The sequence below is a fragment of the Daldinia vernicosa genome (genome assembly GCF_022497035.1).
Source record: "Daldinia vernicosa strain CBS 139.73 unplaced genomic scaffold F5Y00scaffold_31, whole genome shotgun sequence".
NCBI classification, from domain to species: Eukaryota; Fungi; Ascomycota; class Sordariomycetes; order Xylariales; family Hypoxylaceae; genus Daldinia; species Daldinia vernicosa.
In genome coordinates this window covers 412,817-433,724 of record NW_025953947.1, presented here as the reverse complement: position 1 = coordinate 433,724, position 20,908 = coordinate 412,817, and the positions used below count along the sequence as shown (strand labels likewise).

Genomic DNA, 20,908 nt, shown 5'->3' with positions numbered 1-20,908 from the left:
GTTATATTACATCCATCTAAAACCCCTACAAAATATTTTTACCACGTCAACCTTTTTTTTTCCGGAGGTCCCCATTAAAAAAAAAAAAAAAATTATAAATTTTTAAAAAAAAAAAAAAAAAAAAAAAAAAAAAAAAAAAAAAAAAAAAGAAAGAAAAGCAAACATCCAATACACCCAAAATTCGTCTCCAATATTCATAACTTATGCCTCTTCTTTCCCGACGCGATTTTCTCAAACTCCTGCTGCGGAACTCCACTGACGAACCTGTCCAGGCCGGCGAAAACCTCGGCCACATTCTGCTTCTCTAGGGTATCTATATGCGGCTTCTGTATCAAGGCCTTGATACCCAGCAGACTATCGCTATTCAAATGATGGCCCATCGTATCATCGATCTCCTTCATAACCTGCTTCAAAAAACCATCGCTGTCCCCCTTCGCACAATCAAACACCTTGTTTACAAACCCGGTGCGCACGAGGTCCTCGCACGAGATTCTTTTGGATTGGATAAGCGCCTCGTTGGCTTTGCTTATCCCTAACCGCCGCACCACGGCATGCGAAGCGCCTCCTTCGGCGACGAGACCCAGGGACGAGAAGGGCATCAGTAGAAAGGTGTGCGGCGCGCAGTACACGAAGTCGGCGTGCGCGGTCATGGCCGCCGAGAGCCCGACGGCTGGCCCGTTAAGGGCGGCGATTAGGATCTTGGGGTGCGTGTACAGCGCCCGTGTTAGGTTCAGGTTGTTGGCTGCGAAGTCCCGCAGCCAGCGCATGTAGACGTCGGCCTCGGAGGGGTCCGAGTCGGCGTCGGGCTTTTTGGCGCCGATGGAGACGTCCGCGCCGCTGGGTGGTGGTGAGTTAGGTGATTGTGTGTATATATGCAGGTACCCTTATATAGGATAGGTATAGGTACTGGGTGGACTTACGCGGAGAAGTACCGGCCTTTGCCTGTTAGTACGGTGATGTATATGTCGTCGCGGGCGGCGATCTCGCGCAAGGCCTTGGATATTGCGTAGTAGCCTTGCAAGCCGAGGGCGTTGAGCTTCTTGTCGTTGTCGATGGTGATGGTGGCGATGCGGCCGGCGTATTGGAGTTTGATTACGTCGGCCATTGCTTGTAGCTGTAGCTGTATCTTCTCCCGTCTCTTACGCTGTTATTAATCTACCAATGTATATACATATATACCAATTAACTATACAAAATGTCAAAGTCTATCTATATCAATCTAGGGAATTGGAATTCCTTTCTATTTATAAATGCTAAGACGGCGGAGGCTTCCTTTTTGATAGGTGAGAGCGGGTGCTTTCCTTGTCCTAAGCAGCTTAGTATTGTACATACATGGCTACATGGTACCTAGGTTAAGCAGCTAAGGTCCCCGCCATTGTCCAACTATATTAAGTGGGTACCTCGGTTGTTTGTTAAGTGACCATCCCGCGTCTCAACTTCCCAGCTTCCCAGCTTCCCCATGATTTTGCTCCAGGCTCCGTGCCACACTCGGTACTGTCGGTTAGAGCGTTACCATCTTGGATCTTGGCTGCTTGGGTGACTAAGGTACGTTTCCATTAAGATTTCCTTTTTGTTTGTCTAATAGTCGTCATCCTCCTTATTGTTACATTAAGGGTCTTATATAGGTAGTAATCGAGGTTAGATATTCTGACCTTAGCAGACGGCGTGTTTGTTGTATTCTTCAATTCATATAACTAATGATAGTTCACTCTGAGATGTTTTAGAATCAAAATTAAATTTTCAATTTATTAGATTCTAGATTGGTAAGCTGACATATTATAACTTATAAAGGACATACCTACCTGTGTAGGGAATTACATCGGATAATAAATCATATCGAAGACGCACAATACATGCATTGGCTCACCGATATTCAAGGCAGCTTCACCAATAAACTATTTTCTTCTACAAAACAACTCAAGATCTAGTTTGAGATAGTAGAATTCAAGGTAGAAAGGTATCCTATTCTTACATGCATTGTCTACAAACATGTTCTCTCCCCAGCTACTTCGTCAACGGCCACGCCTTACTTCGATAACACGCCTGTCTCACCTCACACCGAGACCCCTGGTACGCTTTGCAAGCACTGGTACACAGGCCAAACCCTTCTCGACCGGTACTGTGGCTGTTTCCTTCGCTGCAGGACTAGCATCGGCTACAGCTGCGTATTGGTTTACATCTCGTAGCAGCCAGACCCAAACCCCAAGGCCCACGGAAGTATCTAGTGCTTCAAACGACAAGGGCAATGGTATTCCAGACCTAAATAAGCTGGGTTTATCCGACCAGATTGCTTATAGCCCTATTCCCACTTCGGAGGATGTCACGCGCCAGTTGAACGAGTATGCTTTCTCCGTGCCCGGGGGAGGGAAGCCGGTGAGGAGATACGACGGTGCTCAGTTGGCTTCTAATAGCCCCTGCGAAGATGCCTTTATACACGGCAGCTTCTCTAATCCCCTCGATAAAAACAGCGAGAACTGGTTCGCCTGGGGCGTTTTCGACGGGCATTGCGGCTGGCAGTTATCAAATCTCCTAACCAAGCAGCTGATCCCCTACGTCCGGAACGCTCTCGGCAATGCCAAGCCCAAGGACGGAAACCAGCTCAGCGACGAGGATATCCAAGAAGCCATAAAGTCGGCTTTCAGAACTCTTGATGACACCCTAGTCAAATCCGCCGCAGCAACTATCGAGAGCGATCTTCCCTTTGCGGAGAAGGTGAGAAGGCTAGAGGCTGCTTACGCAGGCTCATGCGCCCTCCTGGCTCTCCTCGACCCGCAGAGCAGAAAACTCACGGTAGCGTCTACGGGAGACTGCCGAGCGGTACTCGGTCAGAAGACCGCGGACGGCAAGTGGGCTACTATGGAACTTACGACGGACTGCACAGGTGCTACCCCAAGCGAAATCGCCCGTATCCAGGCGCAGTTCCCGGATGAGCCCGAGATCGTCAAAAGTGGCCGCATCTGGGGCATGCAGCCGTCCCGGACTTTCGGCGACGGCATGTGGAAGTGGCCCGCTGCACTGAAGGAGACCCTTCGTAATTACTACAACGGGCTAAGCTTGCCGTCTGCTGTACGATACGGCGCTTACAAAGAAGGGCCGTACCTGACTGCCGAGCCGCTGGTCACTACGACCAAGATCCCGGAATCCGGTCCCTCGTTTCTAATATTAGCGACAGATGGCCTATGGGACGCGATGACGAGCGAACAGGCTGTCGACTTGGTAGGGAAATGGGTCGAATGGCAAGCCCGGGGACAAGGAAAGCCAGTGAAACCGAAGTCGGACGATTTTGGCGAGGTAGTTCTTGGACGCAAGCAGCAGTGCCGATTCGAAGAGCAAAAGCTTACGCTACAGGATAACAACGCGGCTGTGCATCTCATACGCAATGGGTTAGGAGGCGGCGACGAGAAAATGGTCCAAGGCGCGCTGACGTTTAGGTATCCGAACTCGAGGGATATTAGGGACGATATTACCGTTCAGGTTGTATTCTTTGCGCCTGCGGCCGGGAAGGGGGGGAAGTAAGGGGAGACGTAAAGGGAAGGGGGGTTGGTGATGTGACAATACATGCTCATAGAGGGCGTTGTGTATACCCACTGGCGTTGGTTGATTTCTTAGATGTGGTAGATGGTGTGTATGAAAAGTAGGATGCATTAGGATAGCTAGGTATGATTGACGGGTATGAAATCTTGTACTACTCTTTAGTATTGCGCCGTGTCTTGCGGGGTTGGAGATGTTATAGCTCGTGTATATTTTATTGCCTAGAGTTTAGTTCAAACAAAGCACTATGTATCATCCCGATCACTCCTATCAGTCGGAGAGATACCTTTATGAATACTAGGGAATATGTGTATTCTCGTAAATGCCCTAGGTACATGATATCGCTGAAGGAAAGAGAAAGGAATTCAGCTACTTGACCCAATATATTCATTCTAACACCGAAAAGAAACTAAATATAATAATAGTAGTTATCAAATGTCCAATCTATAGCACTATTATAGTCGGGGTCCTTACTCCCTTACCCCTTAAACAATCAACAATCTCTGTCCCCTCACATCTTACCAACACCACATCAGCAACCAACCAACCAACCAACCAACCAACCTAAGGCACCGCCTTATACAGCTCCTTAATCTCGTCCCTATGCTCCTCCAAATGCTGCCTAAACGTCTTGAACCCGAGGCCGAAATCGTCCGCCGGCGGGTTCGGCCAGTCGGAGTCCAGCCTCATGAGCTGGCCCGCGACGATCTCCCTCGTCTTGAGGGCCTCGAGGGCCTCCTCCCGCGTCCACGTGCTCACGCGCAGCTTCTTGCCCAGCGCGGCGCCGAGCTGCGCCACGATCGAGCCCAGCGTGAGTACCTCGCCCGTCAGGTGCAGCTCCCGCCGGCCGGAGGCGAAGGTCCCGGGCGAGGCGATGGATGCGGCGGCCACGCGCCCGATGTCGTCGACGTCGATCTCGCTGAGGGTGTAGGAGGCGGGGAGGGCGGTGTGGAGGACGCCTTCTTTGATTACTGGGGGGGATGTTAGTATACGCTGTTGTTAGAGGGATATATGAGATGAGATGGCTTACGATCGGGGACCTGGAAGTGCGCTAGTTCGCCGGTGTAGTTGGACATGAACTCAGTCGGGCGCAGAATGGTATAGTGCTCGAAGCCGCCGTTCCTAACGAGGTCTTCGGTCTTTTCTACATGCGTTATATTCACATTAGCATCGTCCATCCATCCCATCAACGCAGGAAGTAATAAAAAATAAAATAAAATAAAATAAAAAATGAAAAAGGAGGTATACGCATAGCATACCCTTAGCGATCCAATAATTCGCAAAGAAAGGCGTGCGATCCCAGCCCTTAAGCGTCCGGTACCTATCCAAGCCGCCCACGCTACTATACAGCACATGGCGCACGGTACCCGCGCGCCTCGCCGCCTCGACGACGTTAGTCGCGCCCTTAAGCTCGACCTCGACGTCCGTAAACGACGGGATCGACGGGAAGAAGACCGCCTCGACGCCCCCCGCGAACGCCGCGTCCAGCGCCGCTACGTCCGTCGCCCAGTCGCCGCCGACGACGACTTCGGCGCCCAGGGCGGCGAGGGCTTGGGCCTTGGGGGAGGAGGCGTCGCGGACTAGGGCGCGCACGGAGTGTTGGTGGCTTTTGGAGGCGAGGAGCGCGCGGGCGGTGGCGCCGCCTTGTTTGCCTGTTGCGGCGAGGACGAGGACTTTGACCATTTTGGCTGGGGGTGTGGTGTGGTGTGGTGTTTTGGGTTGGTGGTAGGTATTGCGGTAGGATGGGACTTGTATGATATGCCCCTATTTGTTGAGTTATGTGTCTAGGTGCTTCTGAGAATGAGTCGAGAGGAGATGATGGTGGTGGTGATGGTGATGGGAGAGAATAGCAGCAGTCTGGGATTTATATATGCTTTCTACTCCTATTCATGTTTATATGGATATACCTACATCCCTATTCTGTTGCCTTACACACGTCGACCTCGGTAGCAAACGAGGCCAGACGCATCACCGCATCACACCCACCCCGAGCTCGCCATACCCACGCTCAGGAGTCATGCTCGAAGCGGATCGCATGTATCATTCCTCGTTAATTAGCGACGGAAGATACATCGCTTCGGCACACTCTGCGTGCGGCGGTGTGGCCTGCCAGTTGTTCGTAGTTTCGAAAGGACCATCAGAATTCCCCAGAGCGGTTTGACGACGAGTCCGAATCCCGAATAGGAAGTGCCACTACTCTGTCGTCGGTCTGGGCTCCGTGTGGACCGCTCGCTCTTGAAGACCATCCGAGTCCGGGGTAGCTATCGTATGATTGGCTACATACAACGGAAGCCCACTTCTTTCTTACTTCTCGGACAAGGGACATTTATCTACAACTTCATCTTCTACGGTTCAACTATTGCTGTTTGGAAATTGTCAGCCTGGATCGCGCCTTGAAGTTAAGAGCCGAAATCTAAGAGAGGAGCAACTAGGTTGACCATCTAACAGCCAGTTTTATCCCATCAAAACGACCATAGGGGGAGAGATCGGGAACTCTGTTATTCTTTTCAACCATACTTCCCGTCTGCCCGACTCGGGAGCTTTTTAAAACAAGATTAGAACTATCTCGAGGATTAGGGTCTCTAAGGTACATAGACATGGGCATTCGTATAGGTATAACTATTAACAAATCGTCGTCGTCGTAGCAGTAGCGGCTAAGAACCGGTTACTAACTAGATACCTAGACTTTGAAGGCAAAATGAGCATAAAAGACTCGATTTTAGATAGCAATATAGGTATCAAGTTATAGGGTTGAACATTATCATGACTTTTAACAAGGCCATTCGCGGTATAAGGCAATCCGATGGCTACTCGGGAGGCTTGACCTTTTAGTTTTCCTAGCCACTACCTAGAAGGCGCATAAGGATTTATGATTAATAAAAAAACAAAGGGTTAACTATAGAGTTGAAGTCTCAAAGTCTATGTGTATAATAAAAGCAGATAGCGCTTGACTTATAGCTTATGATCTAGTTGAAGTATACCTTAGGTTAGTTAGATAGTTATATATCAACTTGCAGCTGTTATCAGCTTTATTTAATCTTTACCGTCTATTGAATATTTTCTGCCAACCTTGAGATCTCCGTATCTCATTTTATCTCATCGTCTTTAATATCAGTACCTAGCATTACTGCCTGCGTATACCCTCATCTTATACCCGACTCTACACCCGTCGCCCGCCGAATGCAACACTACAGTGGCTCGGTACGTTCGGGAAGGGGTTTATCCCCGAAGGCAGCAATAGGTAACATATAATAAGTGCTGAAGAACTAAATATAGACACATTACCTTAATAGTTGTAATACATACATACCCTACACCCTAGGCAGATATGCTGACTAGGACTACAACCATGGCTATGACTATGTTGTTACACGACCTCGGAAGTGGTAGCACGACATAACATACAGGTAACATATAGACATCGAAGGCAGCACCGCGTCCGATGTATATCACCTCGCTGCATCGCTCACCAACGTCCCGTCGTGCGCCGTGATATCTCACATATCAAGTGGTGCAATATGCAGTAGTTATGCCAGGCAGCGATGACTCTTCCACGACTTAACCCAGTAGGCTGGTATGTTAATGTACATAAGTAGCGCGATGACGAGGCCCGTTGGAGGAAAGTCTAGACTTTAGATGCCTAAACAGTCCTAGTATCAGTCAAACGCAATTCGAGATATCTGACTAGAACAAGTTAGTAATGTTCTTTCTCCATCAGCGCCATTCGCCACGAGTATTATGCCTAGCCAGGCCGATTGCTTGTCCGGCGCTTGTTTTCCTGGGGATCGAAGAATGAGTACGTATCAAGCTAGCCACTGACTATTCGCTTCCATGTATATACATATATTCCCCTTAATCCCCCCATCATCGTAAAGTCTATAATACGAATATAACATTATATAATACATATTATTCTGTAGTTTATAGGCGTTCTACCGACCCGCCTAGAATTTCAATGTAACCAACCAACCAACCAACCAACGAACTAGACAAGATACCAAACACGTTTGCTTAGCATAACCATAACCGCATGCATATACATTCATAGTACCGCGTAGGGCTGTCTATCGGAAGCCGGAAGAGGAGGAATTAGGGGAAGGTTCCGAGACGGGGGCTCGGTAGGGTTACATGCATGTATTGTACGTACCTAGTGTACATATACTCTACCTACCTAGGTATCTACTCCATGGGTACATACTGTACGTGTGGGTATGAACTAACTTAGCCCCTACCTACGCTAAGGTAAACCCTCCCGATTCTATTTCCAGGTCTCGGGGTGTACATGCATAGCATATGTATGCCTGGCGTCAACCAAGATACATATGTACATACGTACTTTACCTCCCTAACGTATTGTAAATCTAGCCAAGTCTAATACATGTTTTACTAACCCCATGTACCTAGGTAGTGAATCAATCTCCAACGTAGGGCTGAAAAAAGCGCTTATACTTTAAAGTAGGTAATTAACTACCTACCTAGATGTATAGTGTATAATAGATGGGTTACCTCGGGCTTAGACATACATTTCTCTATCCCTCTATTGTACATACCGTTGCGCTATGTAATACTATGTAAGTAGCACAAAGCCCCCAATACGACGCCTCCTCAATATATATCGCGGCAGGCTACCCAGCCAACAAACCGAGAGCACATCATTTCTCCATCGATAACAGGTACGAAGTAGTGACGTTTGTGGCCCGACGCCCTCTGTTTCACCTAGATCCTTCCGATCCTTATACGGCTTTCCCCTAACCTAAAGCGCAACGTTAATAGATAGAAATAATAGTACCAGCCCTATCTTGCCCTATCGTCTTGGCGTCTGGCTATCGGCGGCACAGCCAGACTCTTCAATTTATTACCCAAAAGCCACTACCTTTTCTCAAGTCATAACCACTTCACCAGAACTAACAGGATAGCTATCCCAACTTTTAACCTATTGAGTAAGGCATTCGATTCTATGTGTCATATCTAGGCGCTTCTACCTTTCAACACCGGCAGGGAAGAAACACATGCCGTCGGGTAGATAGAAAAATACAAACGCTGCTTTGTGACTTCTCGCTTTTTGTGTGCTCGTCTGGCCGTCGGTCTGTTCCCCCAAGGCGGCTCGCCACTCTTTATTTCTTTCCGAGACCTCGCGCCAAAATAAATGCCTTATGATTTGCCCACATTTCCCAACCTTCACCCCTAGACACCGTACGCCTAAACCCGCATAAAAGGGAGCTGATGGTCGTCCCCCAAGCCAACCGCGGGCACCAATAAACCAATTTGCGAAAAAAAAGACATGTAAGAAGGGAATCCGTTGATGCGGAAGGAGACCATTAAAACCGGATATTATGTGCTATTTGACTATGTTGTATGTCGTAGAGTGTCGTGTCAACCGACCCGAGATTTTCCCATCTCGCGCTATTTGCAGTGCCGACCCCGACCTGCTGAAGAAAAAGAAATGACAGTAAAGGGGGTTTGTAGGCAATATTTTCATGCGTAAACCTACAAGATGACTGGATAAACTTGTTAGAAGAGGCCAAAGGTTATAACATTCTGCTGGCACGTGGCGAAAACGCTTCCAGTGCCTTACGGTTCGTTAACCTCAACTGGCTGGCAAGCTTGTTTGAGGGGCGAGGCCTTGCTATTCTTCTCATCCATAGACTCCTCTACGCTCGCATTGGTGCTGGGCGGGCTGCTACTCTGCGGGCTATTCTGCTCCATGGTGAGCGACGGAGTAGGCGCGGCTGAATTAACGTCGACTAATAGATTCGGCGTAGTGGGGCTGGTACCGGCCGAGCTTGCGGACATCAGTCTATCGAGAGCTGTCATTTGTCGCCCGCTGCTGAACTTCTTCAAGTTCGCAAAGTGAGGCCTCATCTCCTCTATAAACGACTCGCGATCCGGTCCCTCTAGGTGCTGCAGGAGTTTCTCTGTCTATCGGTTAGTTATGATGTGCCACTGAGCAGAGTACGACTTCGAACTTACGGATCACGTAGTTTCCAAATTGGTCCTTCATCATGAGCTGGAGCGGACTGGAACCATCACTATGCAAAGCCGTAATTTGGCACCTGATTGCCCTCCGATCCTCCGTCGTCCCGTACTCGATCGACTTCTCAACCACATTCGATGCGAATTTATGCTTCGAGAATATTATCAACCTTTGAAGCACTAGTTGAATTATCTTGCGCCGATCTTCCGGTTCGCCCTGGGCAATGATATGTTGGGTAACATAATTTCCGTACTGGTCCGTTATAAGCTTGGCCGCGCAAGCATGGAGATCTGTCATGAGACTTTTCTTCTCCGCTTCGGTCCCATATTCAAGGATTCGCTGAATGACTCTGCAGCCGTAGTTATGGGATGCTAAGGATTCAATTTGATTTTGGAAAGCATCCATAATGAAAGGAATGCATTGCTGCGGTACCATCTGGATGATCTTTTGGATCACATGATTCCCATTCTGGTCTTTGACGATCTGCATGATGTTGGGTTTAAGCTCTTCCACGATCTCGTGCTGCTGCTCGACAAGCACGTGTTCGAGCGCCTGATAGCTAGTTAGCGGCTTGATCCTTATGTAATGTTGCTCGCCTTAGACTTACCTTCTGTACAACACGGCACGCATACATCTGAGTTGAAAGCTCTGCGACCTTCCCTTTCATCTGTGCTGCAATTATCTTCTTCTGGACTTGGTTTCCGTGCTCGAAGAACTTCTGTATGACGTAGTTGCCGAAGACGTCCTTCATGAGTTGAAGTGTATTAGGTTCGATTTCTCGGAAAACTTGATCTTTCTCATCGCTGTTTGCGGTCTGAAGTTTTTCCTGTATGAACCGCGAGCCATGCTGGTCGCCGCTGAACTCGACAATGTGGTGGTATATATCCTACGCCTTGGTTAATTCCAGTATCTGCTATCATTTAGATATACTGCAACGTACCTTCAGTTCGTAGCGCTTGTTAGACTTAGCGTTGCTTCGAAATTCCTCAAGAAGCACGCTACGAACACCTTTGCCAGGATCCTGGTCCCTGCTAGGTCTCACCGGAACTGAAAGGTTGGGGAAATTCACTTGGAAACTGTATGCCGGAACTTGCATCTGAGGACGGAAACTTGGGTTCTGTGCATATTGGTCGTAAGGGGTTGAGAACTGAGAGAGGTTGCCGCCGTAGTAAGATGGCTGGAATAATGGTTGCTGGTGTACGTATTGGGAGCCATGCGATGCCCGCTCGAGATCTTGAAGCGCCCTCGGATCCCGCGAATTTGGTCTGGTCCATGCGTCAACCCTCGAGTTTGGAGTACCTGAGAGAGCCCTCGGACTATTGACGCTAGGACGATACGGTCTTTCGGCAGATGATCCCCTTTCGCCTGGGCCCCTTCTGGAGGCATAAATAAGAGGGTCAGCATAAGACTCCTGTATATTCCGGCCGAACGCCCCCGAGTTATTTCCTAGGTCGTGCTGCCAGGTCTGAGATCCGGGGTTCAGTTGGAAGAGTTCGTGGACGGTGTTGTATTGCCCATTATAATTGCCAGCGACGGCCTCAGAGCTGTCTTCCAAGGTAACTCGTTTGAGAGTCTCTTCAAGGTCGTGACTAGAAGCGTCTGCTGCTGCCACTGACCCGTAAGGAAAAGAGATGGATCGACTTGTCTCTGGTGGCAATGTGGCCGAAGCTCCAGAAATAGAAGGACGCTGGGGTTGCGTTTTAGAATGGCTAGGGGCCTTTGAAAAGTAGCCATCACCGTAACGATGAGGGGTCTGTACATCGGGCTCGGCCTGCCGTGAGCTGAGGGTTCGATTATGCCCAAGGTTGAGGAAGGACTGATCATTCGAATTATGCCGATAGAGCCCAGCATTTTCATAATCTAGTTGGCCGTTGGTGTTTGAGGTATATCTGTTGGGGTTTCCCCTCTCGTCGCCGACTGAATCTCCAAAGCCCGTAGGGTACTTCAAAGATGACGTTGGGTGATCTGTAGGGCCGGGTGGTAATGTTCTGGTCGGAACTGACCCGTTCTGGCCTCCTGGCGCTCGGAGAGGATACAGAAGAGCGTTGCTTGGAGCTTCAGGGAAGCTGTGTTGAAGACCGTCTCTCGTGCGCGTTGGAGAAATGCTTCCAGGAGACGTTGGACCCTGATGCGCACCACTTCCCTGGGGCCATATGCTGGCCCGAGAACCCCAGGGAGCAGCCTGAGAGTTTGGGTTTAGCTGTCCAGAACCAGAGGCGGCGCCGGGCGAGAATTCATCCGATTCTATGACACTGGTTAGGTCTATCCCTGGGATATACCTCTGCTTTCTTCCTGTATCACGCTACATACCTCTTGCGCCTGTCACATCCCGTCGTGAATTCAAAGAACTATTAATGCCATTTCCCCAAATGCCACTTGGATGCCAAGTTGAATGGCTAAAACCTGATCCAATAGGCTGCGAAGCCTTGTCGTTCGAGGGATTTACCATGGTGAGATTAGGAAAGCCGTTGGGCCGGGTCTGTATGCAGCCACATGTCAGCTTAGCAACGGAGGTTCGTGACAGCTCAAACGATGCGGGAGAAGTGGCCATGCATGATCCAAAAGTCAACCGACCACTCATGCGGCCGGAACAGCTTTGGACAGTTCACCGTCCACACTTCGGTTTATGGGACAACAGACGGCAGTTGTGCCGGGCTGCATCTCCTTAGGGAATGGTAAAGGAAACGAACACTTACTGCTGTAGTCATAGCTCCACGTTACCCAGTAGTATCTACTTGTATTCCTACAGAAGGATTCCGTATGTTAGAGGAAGCGGCGTGCCGCGCCGTCTCTATCGGGCTCTACAACGCTCGAAGTGTCGTACTCGCGGCGGCGGAACGATCGTGATGTTCGGTCGCTTTTCCCGAATGTCGGCAAGCGAGAGTAATGAGACGAGATCTATTATATACGCTGAATAAATGCGAGAATATTCTCCTAATTATATGGAACTAAAAGACAAAGAATAGATTAGACTGCTGGCCTATAGGTTCAGGATTTGAAGAGAGGGGAGAGCCAAGTAATATGCTAAGGCAGGCGGAATGCTGCGAGGGACGTTGCAACACCGGGCAAAATAGGGTATAAATCAAACGAGGCTACGACGGAGAGGTATGCCTACCCAGATTGCTCTAATGTTATATTTCTATATTGCTGGAAGGTGGTTAACTCGTGGCTGAAGCTCGACTCAAATTCTGGTATGACGGCGTCTCTGTATACATATACATGTATCCCAAGAGTAAGATGGACCGTGTAAGTCGACTACCGTTATCCGTTGACAAGATGGCGAGGTAATACGTCAGGTCAAGAGGGAAAGGGATCGAAGAGGAGGAGAGAGGGGACCTGAGTAGATGACTAGTCGAGTATTTAGGTAGGCAGGAAGGTAGGCAGTCGAAGGAAGGGCTGTTGCACGTTAATGTACGTATGTAGGTTGTGCGCGGGTAGGCGTGGATTGGTCCGAGAGAAATGGCAAGCTCAGACGTTCTTGGCTGCGAGCGCAGAAATCAATATGTAGGTAACTATAGGAAGAAGTTGTTCGTTCGAAGTTGACAGGGCAAGTACCGAAAGTTATTATATGCAGATGCGGCACAGTGTCTCTTTCGCAAAGACCTGAAATGTTTTAAGAATATAGCCAGCTGTACAGCCCAAGGATCTTTAGGTTACCCCGTGAGGGCTGGCCTCAACAGAGCGTAGACGAGTAGGTCAGGCCGTTGTACTAAAAGTGAATAAGTTTCAACAAGAACGTGAGAGCGCCTTATTTGAACGAGCAATGAGCCCCACGCTCGTTTTGGGGCGTGTTTTGCGCAAAGCCGGAGGACGGATTTTGTGCTTTAGATTGGCTGGCTTAGGTATTGGCTTACGAAATGGAGTTGGACTCTTTCGTAAAAATAAAAAAACGGCCTCGAGTCACAGTCTTGAGAGACTTGCCCAATTCTGACCGGCCTAAGAGCTAGACAGGGATGTATCAAGCCCCAAAAAAGAAATCAGTCCCAAACCAACTGTTGCCCAGAGGTAGTAGAAGGTCTCGAGTCTGGTCTAGGACCAAACTTAGAATACGGTAAGATGCTAGAACTGGTAGGGGGGTGGGCCCCCAAAAAGAGACGATTCACAGAGTTGGCAGTGTGTGAATCTGATAGATCTGGGGGAAAAGATGTTCGGGAGGGAGGGTTGCAGCCAACTTGACGGTAATGGTAAGGCAGGGCAGGGCAGGGCAGGGTGGAGAGGAAGGCGTTAAAACGAGAAGTACCTAGGTAAAGGTTAGGTACTTTGTTTTGTATATTGCGTATTGCGTATTGCGTATGTATGTTGTTATTTTTTATTAGGCGACGCGGGCAATGCAAAATGTAAATGCTGCAGCGATTCAGGTTGGGCTGTAAGGTGTTATCAGTTACGGGTCCCAAATGCGCTCTTGCTCGTGCTTTGTGCGACGACCTGGCTCCAGTGTACAGCGGGGGTACATGTGTACCTAAATAGTTCGGCGACAGGCAAGCGCTTTCAAGTGCGACTTCCCCTCAATATGGCGTGTGGGTGAATGTATTGTATGTACCTCGACTAGTACCTGCAACTGGACGACTTAGAGGTACCATCCAAGCTTCTCTGTGGGCACTTCACGCAGCAAACCCCCAGGTTATTCGAAATAGTAATATGTTGCGTGAGGATTTTGAACTTTGAACTTTGACAGGTACAAGCTATGTGAAGCAGGCAGAGGAGAATGCAAAGTTGCAAAGTTGCACAGGTGCAGAGATGCAGAGATGCAGAAACGTGGACTTTGAATCCGGGTCGAATCCTCTACCGTGAACTAAAATTTTAGCGTTTGCGGGCTGCAGGTAATGAGCAGTGACCTAAGCCCAGCAATGTTCTCTCTTCTATAGTACCTAACCTGTTACAAGGAGGAAGAGAGCTGGCGCCAGCTTAGGGAAGACAGGTACCTAGAAGGAAAAGAACTTGCAAGACAAGCTGAGGAAGCTCCGCGGAGTTGGTGTAAGTGCAAGTGCAAGTGTCTTAAGTTCCGTAATTGATCTGCTTTGCTTTGCTTTGCCTAGCTTTGCCTTATCTGTTTTAGTAGCTTGACTCTTTCCCTTTTCCCTAGGTAAATGGAGCAAAAGCTTACCTGATCCAAGGTTGAATTTATCTTTTTCTTGGGCTTTTCGGTGTTCGGTTTTCGAAGGGTCAAAAAAATGCAGGTGCGAATCTGTGAGGCGCGGGTGTGGATGGGGCGATGGGTCTTGAATGGGACTCCCGTTCCCGTCGTCTTGCCGTGTCCTTCTCTAGTTGAGGTACTTCCAAAATAGGCACACCAAGTATCTTCTTTTAGTGGTGCTTTCCAAGATAGTTATCCCGATGGTCGCGCAACACCCACCACTTAAAACGACTTAAACCAACTTAGCACTCTTATGTTATTCGACGAGAGAGGCAAACTGGTTAAGACTCTAACCTTTCCCCGTTTAAAATGCCAAGATATTTTTTGACGAGGTACGGGCGGGTGCTTGTCCACCGAGTCGGAATATACTAAGTGTTGCGCGGTATACTTGGTTTAAAAAAGAATTTAAAAAAAAATCAACCTAGCGTTTGATTGGTTCAAGTCGATGGCGGGATGTTCCTTTCTTGACGAGATCCCAGGTTGAATATGATAGGCGACGCCTTACTGCAGCCAAGTCCTCTGTGCCGACTAGCTAGTTGTTGCTCCGTCTCGACCGAATTGTGGAATTGTGGAATTGTGGTATTTTTGGAGATAGGTACCAAAGACAACTTGTAAGCTCCGCAGCGAGTATATTAAATAAGTAAGCCGTCGTTTCCACGGTTCTATATCGTGTTTGAGTGTGAGTGTGAGTGTGAGAATAACCAATGCGTAATACAATGCGTAATATATTCAATTGGGGGCCGTTGGTGATGGCGTTAGCCTACTACTGGCTATCGAAACTCAAACTCGGTGGTGTCGTAACGTTAATATGTAAGAGTAGCGTTTATGTATATGCGAATAGTAACATGCAGAGTTTTTGTTGCTGCGCCGTCCGGTATGTGCGTTTGGGGGCTGTCGATGTTCTTGGTATAGGTATGTCCTCGACTTGTTTTACACTGACGTCGCCTTGAATTTGATACAACAGAAAAGGGTGGTGCAGGACGAAAGGCACAAATCAACAAGGGGCAAGGCAAAAACTATAAGGAACGGATGATTGTTTTATACGATGCGAAATATCCTTTTATCGACACTTGAGCGTTACCGTCCTCGAGCCGCGCTCCCTTTTGCGAATTAATGACTTCGACTGGCCAAGGGCGAAGGAAACAAAAAGTGATATATTCAACTTGAAGGGAGGATTTGGGGGGGAGGGGAGATGGGCAGACGGCCCACGATCCTAATATTATATCTATCAGGTCCTAGTTGCTATGGCCAAGATACACTATTGCCGCAGTTACCAGCAAAGCATGTATAATAAAAGCTGGTGGTACAGGGGCGACTGCGGATGTACGGGACAGATCAATTATGTGGCTCTCCTACATGTCTTGGAGACAACCGCTTGCTTATTGTCCACCCAATTGGACCGACTTCAAGAGCCCAACAGTCTGGGAGAACGGCATTCTCTTCGAATCATGCGTCGTAGTAGCATTGACCAGTGCCCTACCGCACGCTCCTCGCAGTAAGGTTAGAGACTTGCTAGAGATATTACGCAATAACTTACAGCCTGACTCATTGAGAGGCTCATTGACAGAGCCTGCGTAAGCTAGGTAGGTACTCTTCTCTACCTGCTACCCGTATCTACATTCTCGAGATACCCGTGCGTATACGGATTAGGATGCAAAAACAATACAGCAAAAACTAACTACGATAAATCAAACTTTTGGTATGTGCGCCAGTTGCTCTCTACCTTGTAGACTGTAGTTTCGCCCTGAGACGTGTGATGTCCTCTTCCACGCAACCGGCGAGGTGAGCAAAGGGATGCCAGTTCCAGACCCCACCTAGCCGACCGCCGCCGGTGACTTAGGAATGTCGTAATCTTCATCATCTGTCGCAGGAATGAAGATGACTATCTTAGGGAATGTAGCCCGATGCCAATCTCCCGTTATGGAACGACGTGTCGCGGTCTCACCTCACCTAAGTGATCTTTCGTCCGCCTCCCCGTGACACCGTGTTCCCCGTTAGTTTCGGCATGACGAGCTCTTGTCGACTTTATTGTCACTCTTAAACAGTCACACTGCAGCGAACACTCGCCTCGACGAACAAATTCGTTGGCTCGTCGTCCCCTATTAGAGTAGGGAAGCAAGTCTACTGAAGTCGTAGCGTTGATTATCGTCAATAGCGAGAGTTGATGATTTTGCCTTACGTTCCCTTTTAGTGTAACACAAGTCACACGCTTCAAAGTCATACGTGTCCAGACCATCCCTCTCTCTCTCTGGACTCTAATAGCTAGGACTTAGGGCGGTGATGCCCTATGTAGGTAGTAATAGTAGTAGTAGTAAGGCTATCTGAGGTATGCCAGTATGCTAGGATGAGTATCTAAATAATATATGCGCCCCTGAAACTACTTGTCCAATTATTCGACGCTACACCATAACGACAGCGTTTATAACCGCCTTACCTCGTTTATTCACAACCTATATCACGGTAAGTAGGTGTGGAGCAGGACGTAGCCACCTGTAGCAAGATATAATTGTGGTTGATTTGAATGTGGCTTCCCGATCGAAGATCCGAGGCATGAGTCCTGCAGCGGCTTCATACCGGTAGCCTTGGGCTCTTGTTTGTTGCTTACGATTCTCGTGTATCCGACGCGCGCCTAGCAATGAAACGTATTGCACAAGCGCAGACCGCAGGACCCCTTCCACGGATAGTTGCAGGCTTTCGAGCCATAGAGAAGGCGTCTCCAGCCGATCTCTGTGAGACATTTGACGTGGGGTGGCCTGGTTTATGCACGGAGCTGCTCTCCTTACTAGCAAACCTGATTATCGAGCAGGTCCCCTAGTAACACGGGAAAGGCTTCGTGGTGATGAATAGTGACGATCCAGCAACCCACAGCTTGCATGCTTGGATTTCCAGGCTGCGAGGTTGCCGCAGACGGAGAAATACCTAGTAGCCCAACACAAAATATGGCGCCGGGTACATCGTTCGGCACAACCTCTGCCATGTCTTAGCTGCAATCAAGTACCGACGCCATTGCGGGGAATATTGAGAGCGTTCTGAATTATACAGGCAGATACACATATTGACATCGCCGATGTACATATTAGTGTATGTCAGTCTTGCCACCTTGAATGTCATTCTCCATCGAAATTGTCCTGGATACGGTGAGCTTGGGTTTAACAGACAACGGAATAGGTATCTTGGATCGAGCAAGGATTAGGTACTCAAACTGAAATTTAATGATCACAAGTTCTGACTGTGATACTCTTAAGGTCTTCTCCGCTAGTGCATACGCAACCCATTTTGTATGTGTGGTTGAACTTGATTTACTTGATTGAGACTAAGAGAGGGTCCCATGAGTACTTTCTTCCTACGTTACCTGATCCTTTTGTACATGACTCCAGTTTGAACGGGCCGAGTTGGTATTTGTGAGTAAATGAGTATACTCAACATCGAGTGACAGGTAGGCAGATAGGTAGGTAGTTATCCGATGTAGAGGCTTGTGCCACGTAGGGTGGCTCCTTTTCATATATCTCGAACTTGAAACTAAGAATAGAATGACGCAAACTGATTCGCTGTAATTTGTTAATCCACCTGTCTACCTACATTAGGTACTCAGTATGGACCTAACTCAAGCTGGCTTATCGATAGCTATGTTCCTTAAAGCTATGTTAGATCTGCATAAATATTGCTGTAATTAGCGCCAAGTGCTCGATCTCGTAGAATTATCCTGCAATGTTCGTCAGACTGGGGGACGGAACTGATCCCAACCATTGAACATCCTTTAAATATCTTCCCACTGTGGGTGAGTGTTGAAATAGTATGTGGGCGTATGTGGGAACCCATTTAACCCATTTACTTGCTAGGTACTGGGGGAAGGCTGAAGCTTAGAATAGAAGAAATAGAAGAATGTGCGGCTATGCTTGATTGGTTAGATTCCCAAAGAAGTCTAGAAGCTCACTTTTAGATATGATTCCGTCCTGTTTTAGGTCGTTCGTCCATGTACAATTCGTAGCGTCATTGGGTCTTAACCGTTTTTGTGTTGTGCTACCCGCTTTTTACTGGAGCCGCTTTAATTCTCATTGGTCGATCTTGAAATTAAGCAGCGTTTAGCTTGGGACTTCTCGATCAATGCACCGAATCAGAAGCCTGTGCCTGTCGAGCCCCTTCCCGCAACGTGTGAATGATAGCAAATAGCAACTACGGATCCGTACCCCCTTGCTAATGACATTCATCTATGGCCAATCATTTTTCACGGCTCTCCTAAGATGAGCTCCACAATCTGTTGATCTCTCTCATCCTCTTCCATTCAACTCCTCGTCTCCCCCCTCCCTTTCTTTCCTTTCTTTTCACGATCTTCGTCGTCGTTGTCGTTGCCGTCTTGGTCTTGTTGTTGCTCTGTCGGTTCAGAGAGTCCATTCCTTTGGCTTTGAGCCCCTCCCTCTCATTCACTCATTATTTGGTTTCAGCTTCGCTCTTTTTTGGGTTGATTCCGTCCGGTCTTTTTTTCTTCTGAAGTTCTCCGAAGCCTTCCGAAGTCTCGAGACCTTTACTCTCTCCCCCTTACGTACGTTCATCGATGTCTTGAACCAATCTAGGAGGCAAAATGGTCATATCCATCCGCCTGCTATCTGGGTTTCTATATTCTATACCGTATTGAGTCAAATATCTAACTCATGTCTCAATGTAGCCGAGCCATTCATTGATTATTCAACTGAACCGACGAAATCCCTTGACACCCGACATTAAACAAACGGCAATACTCCTATCGTTAGATCAGCAGTTATCGTCAATATGTCTACTTTCAGCAACCTTATTGCCCGTGGCAATGCTGTCCTTTCCAGGCGGGACCTTGAGATGGGAGGCGAGCCGGACGGGGTCATCGACCTTATGATTGCCTTTCTTGGCGTCGCTTTCTTCGCTCTTGTTCTGGTAGCCTTACTACTCATGATGCGCCGTGCGAAGCGTGAGCGACAGCTCCAGAAGGATACCCTACCGCAGTATAACGACATCAAACATGACGATGGTACCACTCGTCATCTCACCATCCAGACCGCTGACGGCCGATCAAGTATTCTGGTTCTGAATGGTCGTCCAATGCTAAATGACCCGAACTCGCCACCCTACTCACCCAACAACATTCCCGAGATTCACATCACCTTCCCCGACGAGCAGGATGAGCAAGGTCGCAACAAAGGCGGCCGTGTCGTGGTTGTCCGAGTCGGCGAGACCACTGTTGGTCTTGAGCCTGTAAAGGAGGAGCAACTGCCAGCATATTCCAAGGAGAACAGCGCCGGTTTCTACTCGATTGATATGGACCAAATCGGTGGACTGAAGGAGAAGGATCGAAGCCAGTTCTCCTGAGCTACGATTAGCCTGGCCTTCATGCCAAAATTTCTCAAAGATCAGAAACGCTACTTAATCGCCACTAATCGACACTAATCGACTTAATTTAACATGATGGGGGAGTTTGAACGATATATATACATATGCATGAATAATGGTGTACCTATTACAAAGCAAATGTCTATATTACCCTTCTATAAGTACCTTTAGGAGGAGGCGGGGATGCGGAAGGGCGGACCGCGGTGGAAGACGAGTCTGGATGGATGGCCATATGTTTACCATCCAGTACTCTAGGTACATTCGGTCCTGTATATAACGATACCCCTTTGCTATTTTGTCTTCACTTTTCCGGGGCCACCACGGACAATTGAGCTTCCAGTGCGAGTAATATAGACGAGACCATCAGTCACGAGACATATTCTCAGTTGTATAGCTAAATTAATTCCGTCATCCAACTCACCAATACTTACTTCTACTAAAAAAATACCTAGTTCTATTTGGGCACGTCCACGTTTATCAACATTGGTATATTGAGCACTTAGCTCTAACTAACCTTATGCATAGGTACCTGTTTAGGACATATAACCTCACGAGGCTATCGGACATATAGACCGAGATGAGACAGCGCCTACATAATCGAGACTTATCTCCCTTCTTTCGGTGGGTCACCAAGACCTATCACACCCAACCTCATGAATGATGTATATCGAAGTAAACATACTGCTGCGACTAGTGAGAGACAACGGCCCATACAACGCCCACAGCTATCGATGATATCTATACTGTATAAAACCGTAGTGCTAATGTCCGCGGAGCCAGCCAGTCAGTCCACCGAAGGTACGGCGTATACGGCGATAAAGTTGGGAGAAATTAAGATGAAGAACCATTATCCTCAGCAAAAGCAGCCACCGCCTCTCCGCAGATGTCATTCTTAGACAGCTCAAAACTAG

The 20,908-nt window shown here is 48.3% G+C and overlaps 6 protein-coding genes across 6 annotated transcripts; 3 read left to right on the top strand and 3 right to left on the bottom strand.

Annotated features, from left to right (window-relative positions):
- Positions 1-154: 154 nt before the first annotated feature.
- F5Y00DRAFT_240605 (ClpP/crotonase) lies at positions 155-1,264 on the bottom strand. Its single transcript, XM_048008265.1, has 2 exons — positions 921-1,264; positions 155-837 (listed from the first exon to the last, which is right to left on the bottom strand). The coding sequence occupies exons 1-2, from the start codon at positions 1,103-1,105 to the stop codon at positions 195-197; spliced, it is 828 nt and encodes a 275-aa protein (XP_047863778.1). The 5' UTR covers positions 1,106-1,264; the 3' UTR covers positions 155-194.
- Positions 1,265-1,439: 175 nt separating this feature from the next.
- F5Y00DRAFT_240603 (protein serine/threonine phosphatase 2C) lies at positions 1,440-3,522 on the top strand. The gene is made up of 2 exons (XM_048008264.1): positions 1,440-1,545; positions 1,792-3,522. Exon 2 carries the CDS (start codon positions 1,990-1,992, stop codon positions 3,514-3,516), a length of 1,527 nt encoding a protein of 508 aa, XP_047863777.1. The 5' UTR covers positions 1,440-1,545; positions 1,792-1,989; the 3' UTR covers positions 3,517-3,522.
- A 333-nt stretch (positions 3,523-3,855) lies between these two features.
- Positions 3,856-5,711, bottom strand: F5Y00DRAFT_270970 (NAD(P)-binding protein). The gene is made up of 3 exons (XM_048012700.1): positions 4,791-5,711; positions 4,562-4,675; positions 3,856-4,502 (listed from the first exon to the last, which is right to left on the bottom strand). The coding sequence occupies exons 1-3, from the start codon at positions 5,212-5,214 to the stop codon at positions 4,096-4,098; spliced, it is 945 nt and encodes a 314-aa protein (XP_047863776.1). The 5' UTR covers positions 5,215-5,711; the 3' UTR covers positions 3,856-4,095.
- Positions 5,074-5,711, top strand: F5Y00DRAFT_240599 (uncharacterized protein). Its single transcript, XM_048008263.1, has 2 exons — positions 5,074-5,315; positions 5,443-5,711. The coding sequence occupies exons 1-2, from the start codon at positions 5,290-5,292 to the stop codon at positions 5,690-5,692; spliced, it is 276 nt and encodes a 91-aa protein (XP_047863775.1). The 5' UTR covers positions 5,074-5,289; the 3' UTR covers positions 5,693-5,711.
- A 3,348-nt stretch (positions 5,712-9,059) lies between these two features.
- On the bottom strand, positions 9,060-12,254 carry F5Y00DRAFT_112332 (ARM repeat-containing protein). Its single transcript, XM_048003925.1, has 5 exons — positions 11,816-12,254; positions 10,446-11,749; positions 10,113-10,391; positions 9,502-10,057; positions 9,060-9,446 (listed from the first exon to the last, which is right to left on the bottom strand). Exons 1-5 carry the CDS (start codon positions 12,084-12,086, stop codon positions 9,103-9,105), a joined length of 2,754 nt encoding a protein of 917 aa, XP_047863774.1. The 5' UTR covers positions 12,087-12,254; the 3' UTR covers positions 9,060-9,102.
- A 6,681-nt stretch (positions 12,255-18,935) lies between these two features.
- On the top strand, positions 18,936-20,448 carry F5Y00DRAFT_240587 (uncharacterized protein). Its single transcript, XM_048008262.1, has one exon. The coding sequence runs from the start codon at positions 19,407-19,409 to the stop codon at positions 19,974-19,976; it is 570 nt and encodes a 189-aa protein (XP_047863773.1). The 5' UTR covers positions 18,936-19,406; the 3' UTR covers positions 19,977-20,448.
- The last annotated feature ends 460 nt before the right edge of the window (positions 20,449-20,908 follow it).